Source organism: Phoxinus phoxinus, assembly GCF_949152265.1.
Source record: "Phoxinus phoxinus genome assembly, chromosome: 1".
In the NCBI taxonomy this organism is placed as follows: Eukaryota; Metazoa; Chordata; class Actinopteri; order Cypriniformes; family Leuciscidae; genus Phoxinus; species Phoxinus phoxinus.
In genome coordinates, this window is record NC_136876.1 from 33,658,624 (window position 1) to 33,673,698 (window position 15,075).

Consider the following 15,075-nt stretch of genomic DNA (forward strand, 5'->3'; position numbering starts at 1 on the left):
GCCTATTGTTAATATAACTGTTGCTGCTGATTATATTGTAATATGAAGATAAAAATGTAACATGAAAGACTGTTAACTTTCAACACGTTTTTGTTTTTAAGATGACTGAAAAGAAGAAAAACTGATTTGCCATGGGTGGCAGTTTGCAAAGAATACCAAATGAATGCCAAATGAAAATAACCCAAAATAATTTTGATGTGCTTTATTTATTTTACCTGTTTGTTTACCTCATCAAAGCTTTTTTTTTTTTTTTTTTCACACTTTCAGATCCCTCTATTTATTGGTGTATAAATAATAAGAGTTGTTTTGTATGCAAGGAGGTAGTGATTGTACATGTATCAGTTGTGGTCAAAAGTTGACATACACCTTGCAGAATCTGCAATTTTTTAGCAATTAAATATTTAAACATAAGTTTTTTACATAAAAGATGTTTATATAGTCCACAAAACAAAATAATTTCAAAAGTTTTTACATGCTTGATTCTTAATACTGTGTGTCGTTACCTAAAGAATCCACAACTTGTTTTGTTTTGTGATTGTTGTTCATGAGTCCCTTGTTTTTCCGGAATAGCGGTTGGTGGTTTGGGGCTAGATATTGTTTATAGTTTTCAGGCATAAGAGAGCCGCTATCAATATGCGGGGTATTTAAAAAGTTTTGAACGCATGCTGATTTTTCATTTTCAAATTCACAATCACACGTGTGTATAGGGTATGACAAGTAATGTAATCGGTGTACGGCCAAACACCGTGTAACACCAGTAACCGTCTACCGCAGCAAGCCTACTGCAAATGCGTTTTTTCAGTGGCATTGGTAGTGTCCACGTTGCTAGCTGTCATTATAAGCCTAAATTGACTGCCATATCATCCAGCACGAGATGAATAAAAATGCCTGAGCGCACCTCTAGAGTCCCAGCATTAAAATATGGGCATTTTCCACTACTTTCACACTCCAATGCAGGTATATTACCCTGTGTGCTTTTTCGTTACACATAGGGTGTCAACTGTGTTGGTTCAGGGGTTGTTCTGACTGTCGAACTCTGATGGAACAGGACGTTTTTAGTTTTCTCGCCAAAAAAAACCCCTCTAAAAAATGCTTTTTGCACCTTGATGTTCTGTGGAAGCTAGTGATGGGGCATTTAATGCATAAATGTCCTGTGAAGGTGACTCATTAAAGTTACTTAAGTACAAATCAGTTATCCTTCAATGTATGGATCTTTAAAGATACTCTTTCTGCTTCCTTGGTTGAAGCTAGTTTAAAATCTCAGAAGACATTTAGCGACAATCCTGAAGTGTTTATGCGCCACAACAGATGTTATCTTTGTTCAGGTAACTAAAAAGATTTTAGAAGCTAATTAAGGCACCCTTTTATTAAAATCATTCACCTTGTAGAAAGGACTAAGCATATCCATCCAGTGTGAAAGGATTCTTTTTTCTTTGATTCCACACACTGGCTAAACGGAGCAACATTTTACTTTCATTGGTCACACTCTCAGCGTGATTTTCTTTAGAGTGGACAGATTTATGGCAACAGTTCTCGGCAGATATGAGCCTATTTTCAAAGTGTGGCTCTCATTTCGAGGACTAGAAAAAGTCAGTCTTCCCCACTGGGGAAATTGCTGCTTATAAAAGTCACTGGGTCTCTCAGCAGGATTCCGCCCTCAGTGCCTAGCCTTAAGTGTAAGGCAGAATAGAAGTCATAGACTGGGGAATTTGTGTCACAGTTGGGGCTAAATGGTCACCAGTCCTACTTTTGGCCTTAAATAAGCATGCATTTTGCAAAGTAGAAACATCTACGTCATACATATTTCTGGTCGTCAAATGCGGGCACCTGGATATTGGGCACTTAGCAGTCTTTTAAAGAAATAGTTCAGCCAAAAGTTAATATTATTTACCCACCCTCATATTGTTCCAAACCATTTTTTTTATTTTTGAAGATTTTTACATTAAATTTTTTATTTTAATTTTAGAATTTAGTCTTTGGTGGGATTAACTAACCAAATTCTAAATATTTAGTAATTTTGTTCTTCGTTCAGGTAGCATTACTACCATAACATTAAGGTTCTAACAACTTTTTTTCTTTCTTTTTTTTTATGTTGGAAAATATTTTTTCAATATGTATTAAATTAGAAAACTGACTTTTGGCTAATATAAGAATATTTATTAAATTATAAGCATTTTTTTTTTGTCAAGTGTTTAAGGAATACACAGCAAAGCTTTGCCCAAAAAAATGCATATTTTCCTTTTTTTTTTTTTTTTTAAGCAAAGGTAGCATTTTTTTTAATTACATACATTTTTATGAAGATTGAGACTTTAATGTGCAATTAGGAAATGCAAACTAACTGAAATTGACATTGATTGGTTAATCACTTAATAAGTAAGTCTCTTAATTCACAGAGAGAATAAAGAGTTGGCAGACTACACTCAGATGCATCCACCTATGATGTCTGCTAGTGGACTGAACCCCAACCTGATGGTGACTGGTGGACCGACTCTGGCTGGTGCGGGCCGTTGGCCTGCTGACCCCGCCTCCCACCTGGCCTCCCACCCGTGGCTGCCCCGACCAGGAGCCCCCTCCATGTGGTTGTCTGGCTCTCCATATGGTACCCACATTTTTTACGCCTGTGCCTGTAGTGTAAGAATTATGTCATGTTACAACAAGCAATTGTTTCAAATGATCAAGGGTCATGTGGTCTGGAATGCTGCAGAACTGGGTTGTGAATGGGATTTGGACACCAAATTATTTCCTCGAGGCAGTCTGTTGACCCTGCCAGACGGCCCAAGCATTTTGTCTAAGCTGAGTGTTTAGTCATTCTTAGAAACAATCAGTCTCACTCCACAACTTCCATCCAAGAATAACAGCAAACAGCACTGTCAGTTCAGCTCTCTGACGTTCGAGTTTCTGTCTAGACTTTACTTTAAAAACAAAAATGTCCCATAAGAAAATAGCTGTAGTTAAAGTGCTGTGCATCTTGGCAGGAATTCAACTAGGTCTGTGCTCCATGCACAGGGGTGAGATTATGCTGGGAATGGTGTTTCTCTTGGGGATTAACTCTTGAGTGTTCACAAAGCTGCCAGAATGCAAGTGCAAATGGACCATCAACTACAAATATGGTGAACCCAACCATTTCTTGTCCCTCTGTTGTTGAACAGGACTGGGCCCCCCTTCCCTTCATCAGACGCTGCCTCCAGGATATCCTCCTGCCTTGACAGGTTCCATCCCCCCACCTTACCAGTTTGCCCGAGATCCACAGACCGGACAGGTGGTTGTTATTCAGACAGAGCATCTGCCACACTTTGGTAGGCCCCGTATATTCACCACAATTTCTGTATTCATACTTTACCATCTTTCCATTCACGCATGAATACGATGTGCATTTATAAAAGGGAGTGGTAAGGATATTCCTGACGTGTAGCAGAATAAATATACTACGTGATGCTCAAATATTCCTCTTGTTCTTTAAAAGCTGAGATGTTAGAGCGAGGCCCCCCGCTGTGGTCGGCCATGTACCCGCCGGCAGGAAGCTCTCTGCAGCATGCCCATCAGCTCCAGCTCCTCTCCCACCAGCAGCTCCTGCGGCAACAGGAGCTTTACATGATCCAGCATCAGACCGCACAGGTCATGGAACTGCAGAGGAACGCACAGTTAGTGGTATGAGATTCTTTCTGTCAATGTCATTATATTCGTGGAAAGACACTCCTGTATTTTCCATTTTGTAGTCCTTAAGGTCTGTTTGCACCAACTCTGAATGTTCAGCATGGAAAACGCATAAATTACATGGAAAACATGGAAATGCATAAATTAAGCCTTCCAATCATGTTCAAAATAATGTACTGGTAAAAATATTGTAAATTTGGTTAAATTCAGATTTTTTTTTATTTCTTATAATAATTTTTTTCTGGTGCAGGAGAGATTAAATGCAAGTCACTCTAGGGCCGATTTGGATGAAAAACCAGACAAGAGAGGAGCTGAAGGGGCCAAATCCAGTCTCTCGGGCATCCCCACTCAAGCCCTGCACTCACGCAAGCCTCCCTCACGCTCTCCAACCCCCTCCACCTCGTATAGAAAAGCCCTGACGCCGCTGCCCGTCCCACCGTTGCCTTCACCTGTCACTGCACTGAAGTCTGAGGAGAGACCCAAAGTGGAGAAGTCCCTCCCTCAACAGCCCTTCTCCCATCCATCATCTCCTGTCCCTCATTCAGTCAGCCCCGTTTCGGTATCGCCTCTTCCTACATCCCCCATCCAGACCAAAGAGGAATCTGTGGAAGTGCCTGAGAAAGAACCACTCAGTCTACAGAAGCAAACTTCTACTCTGTTCCCATCCATGTACCATGGTAAGTGAGAAGGTCAGCTTTCCAAAATTAAATGTCCAGGATTGAGCCTGCTTAATTTGTCAAAATTGCAACAACTATGAATTTGCATCATCATATGGAGTAATTATTGTTTGTTTGCATATTGCACAATAAATGAGAAGGAAACTAATCAAAATGAAAGGAAAGCTGTTTAATAATGCAAGGCCATTAATCTCCATATTGCTATTTTTAAGGAAATATGTTTGGGAGGGGACTGGGAATACTCACAGGACAGCAATCAAATGCAGTGCGCTATTCTTCATGTCAGAATATGCAGGGCAGTGGAGTCTTAATGGGTAGTCTGCAAATATCCCCACATATGGGATTACCAGCTGTCTCTTTACTGGAATAGAGACTTCTTATGACAGCAGCCCTTTTGTACCGTATCCCCTGGCGGTTTCCCTTTAAAAATGTTCAATGCTCAGGATAAATAGATTTTCTGCTCATGGTACATTTTGAATGTATGAGTATGCACGAGCGTGTTGGCCTGTGTATATAAGGGCTTTTGGGATGCTTGTGCTGGGGCATTTTAGTTCATGAAAGTTTCATAAAGCCTCTGTGCCGAAGAACATGGGGGGTTATTAATCACTTTGTCACTCTGTCGCAGGGAACTAAAGCCTTTCTAGTATTTGCATAAGCACTCCTAGCCCCTCAAATTGTTCTCTCTTCTGTTTCTTCAGCAGAAATTCCTCCTGGCTACCCATACCAATCGATAACCGCACCGTTCGGCAGCCATTACCCCTACGTCCTCCAGCCAGCCGCTGCCGCAGACGCTGACGGCCTGGCACCAGATGTGCCATTGCCAGCTGAGACATCCGAGCACTTGGCGACCACTGCAGATGTCAAACCCCAGCACTTGTGTTCTCCAGTGGTAGTGGAGTCACTTCAGGCATCCAGAGAGCCAGAGTCCATGGATGAGGGCAGCACTGTGTTCAAAAAGGAGCCAAACCTGGAAGACAACAAAGACGTCCTGAGCCAGAACAGTCTGAGGCTTGCACCCATCACCACCCAAGACCCTAGAACCCCCACAGAGGCCAAGGCCCTCCCTAGAGCCACAGCCACACCTTTGCCAGAGGATGAACCAGACCAGGGAGATGGGGAGGCTGTCAAAATCGAAGCTCCCGCCTCAAGCCATCCAGGGCTGTATGACCCAGATGCTGAAAGAACGGCCAGAGCAGAAACTGCAGAGGACTCAATTGGTCTGGTAGATCAAGTTTACAAATCTTCATTAAGTTACACTGACACACACCTTGTGGCTTGTGACATCCAACCAGCAAAACCACCCTCCGATCTCTCTGATAGTTTGAACCCAGTAGACCTCAGAGATCCTGTCCCTGACGCTCCACACCTGGAATTCAAACATGACAATCTTTTCCTGCCTAACAGCAGCCCTCCTCACCTTCAGCCCTCTTCTGTACCGGTGGCCATCCTCCCTGAAGACCCCATGGCAGGCATGTTCGCCCTGGTCACGGCCAGTGAGCTTCCGCAGGCCGGAGCAGTGTCCATCCTGGCAGATGCGTGTACCTCTAGGTCTGAGCTCTGCAAGGGCGTCAGTCCCCTAGAGTCCAGTGCTCTGGAAGGCATGGCCCTGCTTAGCCAGATGGCAGAGCTGGAGATGCAGAGGCAACCCAGAGATGACACACAGGGTGAGTCTCATTTCAGAGAGAGGAACGGTTATCTGAAGGATGTGGGACCTGATGTAGCGTGCTCTAACAGGTCAAATGGAAGTGGTGATTAGAGAGGAAGGTTTGCTCACTGTAGTGTGCTGTAAAGTAAAATGTGCTGAAACAAGCTCAGGAATTGTTTCAGCTCTAGTGAGTATATTCAGAATTTGCTGGAACAGTGTGCCAGTGCTGCTTGTTCATCTATGAATCTTTTAGAGTAAATACGTTCATTTAAAGTATAAATAAATGCATCTATCTGGTATTTTGGATGTATCTGTATGTCAAGTGCATTACCCATATACTGATGTATTGGAGAATGCGGGGCTGTCCCATGCTCCCTAGAGGTAATTAATGTTGGTATCGATCGTGTGTTTGTGTGTACAGCTGTAATACTCTGTGGACTGGAGAGTCTGCTGGAAGCTGGCAGGCAGGTTCTCCTGGAGGCCATCGAGTGTCAGTCTCAGATTATCATCAGCCTCCCCCGAGAGCTCAACCCTAATAAGAAATACAGCTGGAGACAAAAGAAAGATGAACCTGTATGTTTGCCTTTTTTTTTACTTCTTTTCTTCTCCCTCTTTTAAACCAGTGCTCAAGAAGTTAATATTTCTGTTATTGCTTGCATTAGCTTTTTCTGTTATCAGAATGGTAATTTCTTGGATGTTTGTAGTTTTAAATACAAGGAGTGCAAGCTTTTAGCTAACAATACTTAAGATTTCCAGCCTCTTTACACTCAGATGCAATTGTACTTGATTTCAGCCCAGATGTCCATAGCCAGTGTTAACAGCTGCTGAGAGATCTATAGAAGTTAAACCACAGATGCTAATCTTGCTCTGTCTCTTAGATGTTCTCCAAATCCTCTTTGGAGGGAATGGACACTGTAGAAGTGGACTACCGTGTGAGACTCGCTGAGCTGCAGCAGCGCTACAAAGACAAACAACGAGATCTTGTCAAACTGCAGAGACGGAGAGACAAAGAGTTAGTCACTCAATTAACATTAAATCCCTTAACATCACTTTATTAAGACCAGTAATGCCAATCTACCTCAATTAATCCTACTAACAACATTCAAACAACCTGCAATTTATGATCCCTGTGTGATTTTACAGAGAGAAACGTCAGCAGCAGCAACAACAACAACAGATCCAGCAGCAGGAGAGGAACAGGAGTTTAGTCCGCAGGGGCCCGGGGCGTCCCCGAAAGAGGAAACATGCCTTGTGCGCATTGTCTCCACCCCTCAGCAAGCTGGATTCGAAGTGTGCAAAGTGAGTGTGTAGCTCAGGCACCGATAAGGCCCAGCTGTGCTCACCACAGTCTGCCCTGCAGCTGAACGCTCTGTTGTTTTGCAGGTTGGGCAGAAGCGTGCTGTACTCGGAGGACTCTGAGAGTGGGGAGGTGCTGAGGAAGCGCTTTCGGGCCTCTAACAGAGATGAGGAGGAGGAGGAGGAAGATAGCAGTGCGTTGAGATTGAAGAAGAAAAAAAAGAGCTGGGTCGAGCAGGAGGCATCTTCAAGCTACTCTCACGAGGTCTGTCTCTATTATACTGGAGTTGAACAAAAGCCCCTAAATATCTGAAAATGTGAGTTTTTGTTAAACAAACATGTTCCAGTCGGAGCCATGGTGCAGTGGCAAGTTCACATGCTCCAAACATGTTGAACCCACATCACTCGTATGTGCAGCGCAGCTCAAGTCCTGCTTGCAGTGTGTCTGATCTCATTCCTGCTTTCTTTTCAGTTCCCTGTCCTATTTGTTTAATAATATACATTCATTGCTTTTGTCTCTTTGAACAGGCACCTAAAATGGGCGTAAAGAAGAGCCGAGTGAGCGAGCAGGAGCAGTTGGCATCCAAACTCGACAAGGCCTTGTCTCTCACTAAGCTCAGTAAACTCACCAAGTCCTCTTGTAAGTTCATAGAGGGTTCCTCAGGGAAGTCCAGGGCTAGCTCTGGAAGCAGAGTCCCCGTGCTCTCCGATTTAGACATGAGAGTCAAGATGGGAAAATCCAGCCTGTCAAAAGATCTCAGCATCTTTCACAAGTCTTCCAAGGGAGGTAAAAGCAAAATGGCTGCCAAAACGAAGCCTTCAGATCCATGCCTTAAGGGAAAAGGCCAGCGGAAAGCACCTTATTCTCCAATGAGGTCAGAAATCAGCAGCTATTCTAACAGTAAGTCATGCTTTTTGTAAGAAAAAAGTTGTTGTGACAGTATTTATCACAATATAGGAATTTTTGTTGTAAAAATAACAAATGTCTTGATAAGAATGTTTTGAAGTCTATCATGCTCGACTCGTGCATTTATTTGATCAAAAATATGGTAAAACTATTATTTTAAAAAATATTTTTAAAACTTTAATTTATTCCTGTAATAGTAAAGCTGTGAATTTGATCACATGATCCTTCAGAAATCAGTGTGATTTGCTGCTCAAGAAACAATGTATTGTTATTATTATTATTAATGTTATTATTTAAGCTCTTTAATGTGTCCTTGCAGAATAAGTATTAATTAAAAAAAAATATATATATATTACTGACCCCAAACTTTGGATTTGTAGTGCTTCGTGGATTTAAGTATAATTGTTTTAAATCAGTTTTTAGTTCATCATGCTTTTGGTCCTCCTTCCTGAGTGAAGTGTTTTGTGGTTTGTGCCAGACACTGATTCAGAAGAGGAAGATTCCCTGAAGGATGGCTGGCCTCCCAGCTCCTTGTTGGGGAGAACAGTGTCACGTCCACAGCTCCCGGACCTGTGCAGCACTCCAACCAAGAAAAAGCGCTCGTCGTCCAAGAGAGCCTCTTCATCTTTGTCTTCATCACTCAAGTCCAAGCAGGCGGCCAAAGAGAGGAAACATAAGCACTTTGCTTTATTGCTACAGGAGGCAGGAGTCAGCTCCTCTGAGGACTCATTTGACCAAGGTTAATAAAGCATACCTCACTATGCACAAAATCGAGATGGCAGCTGCTCGGTTTTAGCTTTTTTATTTTTGGTCTGTCTTGTATTTTTAACCATGACTATCGGTCATGGTGACATTTTTCATTGCATCAGAATTTGCTACCTCACATCCTGTATATAATTTAATCGGCTCTTGTTAGAGTCTCTTTTAAATGGTTACTTTTATAGGAATGTCTTGCCATTGTGCATTAAAATGTGTGTGGCTGTGTGGAAAGTGTTCTTTATTGTATTGCAGTTTGGTACCCAAGCTTTATTAAACATGCTGATTTCATTTTTACTGAAAGTAAAGAAACGCAGTGTTCTCTGTCTCTTTCGCTACATCTCCTGCTGTAGAGTGTTAGATTGCAACGCTCCACACTCCTGATCTCCTCTGTTGTTCAAATATCCCTTTCATCAGTGAAGAGCTGTCACAAGGAGATCTCTGCATAAATGCAGCGCTCCTGAGCAGTGCTGATGAGATTCATTAGGCCAAATGACTTTGAGAAGCAGAACTAACTTGTGGTTAGGTTTTCCCAAGAGATCAGATGAGAAAATTTTGAATTTATATTAGACGGATGTTGGATAATGTTTATCTGCATTTACAATATTGTATACATTATCGTTTTTATTGGTGATAAACCAATGTGAAACTATAGGCAGTAGAGCGTACTACCATTATAACCAAGTTTAAGTCAATAAATCAACATGCACACAACCAGAATTTGAAGAACTTTGAAGCATAAATCTTGAACCGTTCCAGCAATGTTTTTTTCACTATGACGAGTGAACAGGCAATGCATTGTGGGATATTTGAAAAATAGGGAGATCCCTGATTTACTAAAAAAAAAAAAAAAAAAAATGAATAACCTAGCTTCTCCAGACTGCTCGCTCTCTCCCTGCAGCTGCTTGGCCACCCCTCCACCTCTGACCCCTTCTCCTACCCATGATGCTTTTGAATGTCTATCGGTCTGTCCATTTGCTTGTCCTGCCGCAACAAAATAAGAAGCAAAGGGCTTGGCTGGGAGTAGGGCAGCCAGCTGTTCAGCGTGAGGTCACTATCCATGTCACCTGAGCCTTGAGCATTGTTCTGTAAGTAGGCCACCATCCTCTTTTGCTGTGACTTCTCCATAATTTTTACTAATTTGTGCTTCCACTGTTACAGAACCAAAAAGCAAACAAAAAAGACTGGATAACAGATTAAGGTGTTGAAATGCCTTTTTAACATGCTCACCTCCTGTTACATGACCTCAAGCCATGGTTATGTTTGTATTTGGTGGAGAACTTTTATTTTTATTTTTATAAAGTTCAGGTTGATCTTCTCCCTCTCCTAATTTTCCTTCTTGGCCATATTAATATTATTTTGTTCATTATAAATAATTTAAGGTCTTCTACAGCTGCTGTTTGTTTATATATTTGCCATTGTTGTACAATACATAACTGAGTAATGTTTCTTGTTGATGTTGAAACCAGTTATAATTAAGATTTAGTTCGTTTCTATACATCAAATTTAATTATCAATTTGATTAATTTTTTTCTTATTGAAGAGTCTATTAATTTTTTTCATTATCTACTGCTAAGGAAGTAATATGATTGAATTAAATTGAAAGGGAAAGAACATAACCATGGCTGAAGTGGTTGATGGTCTGAGTTGCGTCCAGGCTAGACTGAGTCTCAGGAGCCATGGAGGACTGTCCTCACAGAGCCTGCTTTGTTGTTCTTCAGCTTCTTCCTGTACACATCCTTTGCTTGCTGTCAGTCCATGTATTACATGCTTCAGGTCTTAACGCTGTGGCATCTATAAAGTTATGTTTACAACATAACCAATCGAAGTCCTTGTCTGCTACACAGTCCTTGTCTTTAACCAACTCACCTCTGGCTTCAGCTACTCACACCTGCACTCAAACATCCTGTGTGTCTGTTTCCATCACCAAACTTGTTCCTCACCCTCCAGAGAATGGGAGAAAATGGGGTGTTGCTTAAAGTGGGTACCTACTGTCTTATAGTTAGTCCTTGAGTTTTTATTTTTATCAGTTTAGACAAGCTCCGAGCTGAAGAGACTTTTAATAATTGATGACTTTCTTAGTCAGGGATTCTGCCAGCAACCTTAACTTTCTGCAGCGCTTGTGGCTTATTCTATTCCCTTTTTTCCTTCATTGATTCAGCTCATTCAGCACATTGGGCAAGGCCACTTTACTGGCTTCTCTTATTTGGTTTGGGCTTTTGCATTCCCTGCCCCTCTCAATTTGCAGCGAGCCAGCAGCCATGCTGATTTAAAATCCTGCCCTAAAGCTCTGAAGGTTTGAAAGCTACGCTTGCGAGATCCTGCCTACCCAGCTTAGTATTTGCTGCCCGCATGAAACCAGGCTTTGTCCCCCACCAGTAATCTTATGTAGCAGTGGGTGGGCTGCAGTATTTGAGCAAGAACACATTAATCTAGAGAAAGTCTGCTTCTGCGGTGCTAGATTACAGTGGATACATAAAAGTGAGAAAACACTACAGCTGGCAGAATGATGCATTAGGGCTAGTCATCTAGAATTCATCGCTATGCAGATTGAATTCAATGGGTTTATTGTTCTACATAGATAACTAGTAGGAAAAATTATCTTTAGATGTTGGATTTCTTACATTTATTTTGGGATTGAGGCCTTCATTTTAATAGGATATGGTTAAAAGTAGTAGTTCACCCAAAAATGAAATGACGTAATCAGTTACTCGCACTTCTTGTCGTTCCAAACCTGTATGACTTTTTCTTTTGCAGAACACAAATTATATTTTGAAAAATGGTTTGACGTTTTGTCTATGCATTGAAATTCAACGGGGTCTTAACATCTATTGGACCCCGTTGACTTTCATTGAAGAAAGTAAGGCAGAAGTCAGTCATGCAGGTTTGGAATGACATGAGAGTGAGTAGATGACAGAATTAAAATTTTTGTGTGATCTATCGCCAATTCTGGGCTCTTCAACTCCAGCCCTGGAGGGCCAGTGTCCTGCAGACTTAAGAAACAATCCAAATGTAACCCTCCTGTCTGTACACTCTTTAAAATAAAGGCTCTTTATTGGCATCTGTGGTTCCATGTAGAAACCTTGACATCAATGGCACCTCCACTGCACAAAAGGTTCTTTTATATTATTCAAATGTTCTTATCACTAAGAAAAAAAAAATGGTTCTTTTAAAAACTGTTCACTGAAAGGTTCTTTGGTGATCCCAAAAGTGTTCCTCTGTAGCATCACTATGAAAATACCTTTTATTTTAAGAGTGTCATTTAGTTGTCAAGTAGTTTTGAACGCCTTTATTAGTTTGTTTGGGTATGTTTGGTTGGGGTTACACTGGTCCTCCAAGACTGGAGTTGAAGAGCTCTGCTTTAAGTAATGGGTCGTGTTACAGGCTTCATTTTCATTCATTTCTGAAACTTATATATTTTGTCAAACATCCTAAATGATTTGTCTTCTTGTTAACAGAGTATTTCACCGATGATGATGACGATGATGAAGATGGGTACGATTATGAGCTCGATGAAAGCGACGTCCTGTGTTCGTCATCTGTAGAAGAGAGTGGGCTGGGTCTTCTGGCCCGCTTTGCCGCGAGCGCTATCCCGTGCCCCATTGTCACCAATCCGCTCTCCATCGTCCAAATGGAGGCTAAACAGAAAGCCAAGAAGAAAGAGGAACGGCAGAGTCTACTGGGTAAGGAAGTGCTCTTCCAGAATGGATTGCATCTTTTTCTACACTCTTAGACTCCTCTGTTATCTCTCTGTGACATCAGCTGCTTTTCCAGGTCCGCTGGGACTTAAATTCCCAGGTGACAAGGTGATGCATTGTTATTGGCTGTCTTTTGTTGAGCTGTGTCGTGCATGTGCATCGGTGAGTGAGGGAATTGAAAGGTGCTGGCAGATGAAAACACATTGTGCTTGGAGCATTCACTCAGTAGGGGTGTTATTCAATATAGACACCCATCCGTTGAGCCCCACCTTGAGAATGGAGTGTCATTATCCCCTAGCCGCATTTGTGTTTGTGTGTTTGCTGCGCCGCTTGCACTCACTGAGAATGTGATGCTGACAGGCCTTGCTTTGATGAGGTTGGGCTGTGATCCTGAGCGGGTACCCAGCAGCGCGCACGACAGGCCTGCCAGCGGAGACCAACAGCCCCCTTCATTAACTATTCCAAGGCCCTGCAACAATGTTCGGACTTAATTCTGCTCCCACATCTGGCCCTGTTTATTTCTTACATGTGCACATTATATTGTCGTTCTTTGCTGGCAAATGAGTTGACCACATGTAGATGGTTTGAATTATAGCAGATGGCCTAGTATTTATTTACATTACTGTTGTGTATTTCATTAAAGACACTTTGCGTTTGTGCAAGTGCATTTCATTTGCATGCCTTATTAATAACCGAAGGTTGTATCTTCTGGATTGTAGGTACAGAGTTCGAGTTTACAGATTCGGAGAGCGATGTTAAAATGAGAAAGAAGTTTCCGTCACTGTTGCACGGCAAGCGGTCGGCTCCTGAGCTCCCTCTCTTGCCGCCCGCGAGCGTCAGGCGTGACGACTCCAGCCCCAGCAAGCGTGGACGCAAACCGAAGAAACCCAAATCTCCGCGGGAGTTCAGTTTCGACCTTACCGCCGACGGGAGCGAAGACGAACAGTGGACACGGCGGAGGAGTGAACGCATTTTCCTCCATGATGCTGCCCAAGCCACCCCCATCTCCCCGTCTGGCAAAACTCCTCTTCCACTCACTCCCAAAACTGCTCGTGGCCCCAAAGCGTCTTCACAAAGCCCCAAAGCATCTTCACAAAGCCCCAAAGCGTCTTCGCAAAGCCCCAAAGAGCTGACCAAAGCCAAGGAGGTGAAAGACCCCAACAAGGTAAGCCCTTGTTTTATTGATGTAGATTGAGTCCTCTGTGCCAGCCCCAATGAAACCGTGAGGGCGCTTGATACCAGCTGGTGTCCTGCTACATTTGTCGGACAAGAAAGCCTCCCGCTGTGAGTGTCATGTTGTTGGACACAAAAGAATGGCTGCTACTTGCCAGGCTACAATTACCAGCCATCACCGTTCCTCCTTCCGAATCCTCTATTGTTTTTTTATAGTGTTCAATACATGACTGCCTATTAATGTTTACTTGTCTATCCAATGTTGTTGAATGACTGTAATGTCTGGGAGAACTGAGCCCGATTGTGTCATGCATTTGTATGAGGCTTTTCACTCTTGTCCATGCTGATGGTTTGGCTTTGTATTTGGTGTGAATGTTTCAGAAGAAGAGGATTAAGGATACCCCCTTGTGTCTGCCCCCACCCCAGCTCTCCAGCACACCCTCGGAAAGTGCCGGAGCTCTGCCTGTCAGCCCAGGCCGCAAGAGCAAGGTGAAGGCCAAATCCAGAGAGGTAACTATTGCCTAACTCAGCTGATGTTGCAGTGCCAATGAGTGATAAATTGGTCAATATTTTTCAATATTCTGGCTGATGAACAGAAATAATAGTAACCCCTGGAGCAAATTCCAAGATATATCAACATCCATCAACTGGGATAGTATTTTTTTTTAATTGTTTATTAAATACCATTAATAAAAAGCAAGTGTTCAATTAATTTTATTTAAGCTCATAAAATTATATTTTGTAGCAAGTATATTATTATAGCAATCTTCTGCCAAAAACAGTTTGGGGTCGGTAAGATTTTTTTTTTTTTTTTTATTACTTTTATTCAGCAAGGATGCATTAAATGGATAAAAAATAACTGTAAAGACATTAATGTTATAATTTATTTAAAACAGAAATATTTTGATAGATGCTTTTATTTTAAACTTTCTATTCAAAGATTCCTGGAAAAAATTTATTGGTTTCCACAAAATGATAATACGAATATAATGTTTCTTGAGCAGCAACTCGGCATATAAGAATGATTTCTGAAGGAACATGTGACACTGAAGACTGGAGTAATGATGCTGAAAATTCAGCTTCAGGAAATGCAACCTTACAGCAATAGAATACAAACATTTTATTCAAATATAATAAAAATAGGAAAAGTATTTTAAATTGTTAAAATATTTCACAATATTATTGTTTTCCTGCATTTTTTTAAAATCAAATTATAGTGCCTTTCCAACAAAAAATTCTGACCAACCCCAAACTTTTATATATTAAATT

General features: G+C 41.8%; 1 protein-coding gene across 4 annotated transcripts in view; it reads left to right on the plus strand.

The window, feature by feature from the left end:
- tnrc18 (trinucleotide repeat containing 18) overlaps positions 1-15,075 on the plus strand; it is a 68,727-nt gene that overhangs the window by 36,477 nt on the left and 17,175 nt on the right. For 2 of the 4 annotated variants that reach the window (XM_079596746.1, XM_079596748.1), the window contains exons 7-20: positions 2,394-2,599; positions 3,150-3,296; positions 3,464-3,648; positions 3,905-4,331; positions 5,030-5,995; positions 6,398-6,549; positions 6,855-6,988; positions 7,120-7,275; positions 7,360-7,537; positions 7,801-8,173; positions 8,658-8,918; positions 12,394-12,618; positions 13,353-13,798; positions 14,188-14,316. In XM_079596746.1, the coding sequence (XP_079452872.1) occupies positions 2,394-2,599; positions 3,150-3,296; positions 3,464-3,648; positions 3,905-4,331; positions 5,030-5,995; positions 6,398-6,549; positions 6,855-6,988; positions 7,120-7,275; positions 7,360-7,537; positions 7,801-8,173; positions 8,658-8,918; positions 12,394-12,618; positions 13,353-13,798; positions 14,188-14,316 (3,985 nt within the window). The remainder of the gene's footprint in view (positions 1-2,393; positions 2,600-3,149; positions 3,297-3,463; positions 3,649-3,904; positions 4,332-5,029; positions 5,996-6,397; positions 6,550-6,854; positions 6,989-7,119; positions 7,276-7,359; positions 7,538-7,800; positions 8,174-8,657; positions 8,919-12,393; positions 12,619-13,352; positions 13,799-14,187; positions 14,317-15,075) is intronic. The other 2 variants (XM_079596747.1, XM_079596749.1) reach the window with 1 other exon arrangement.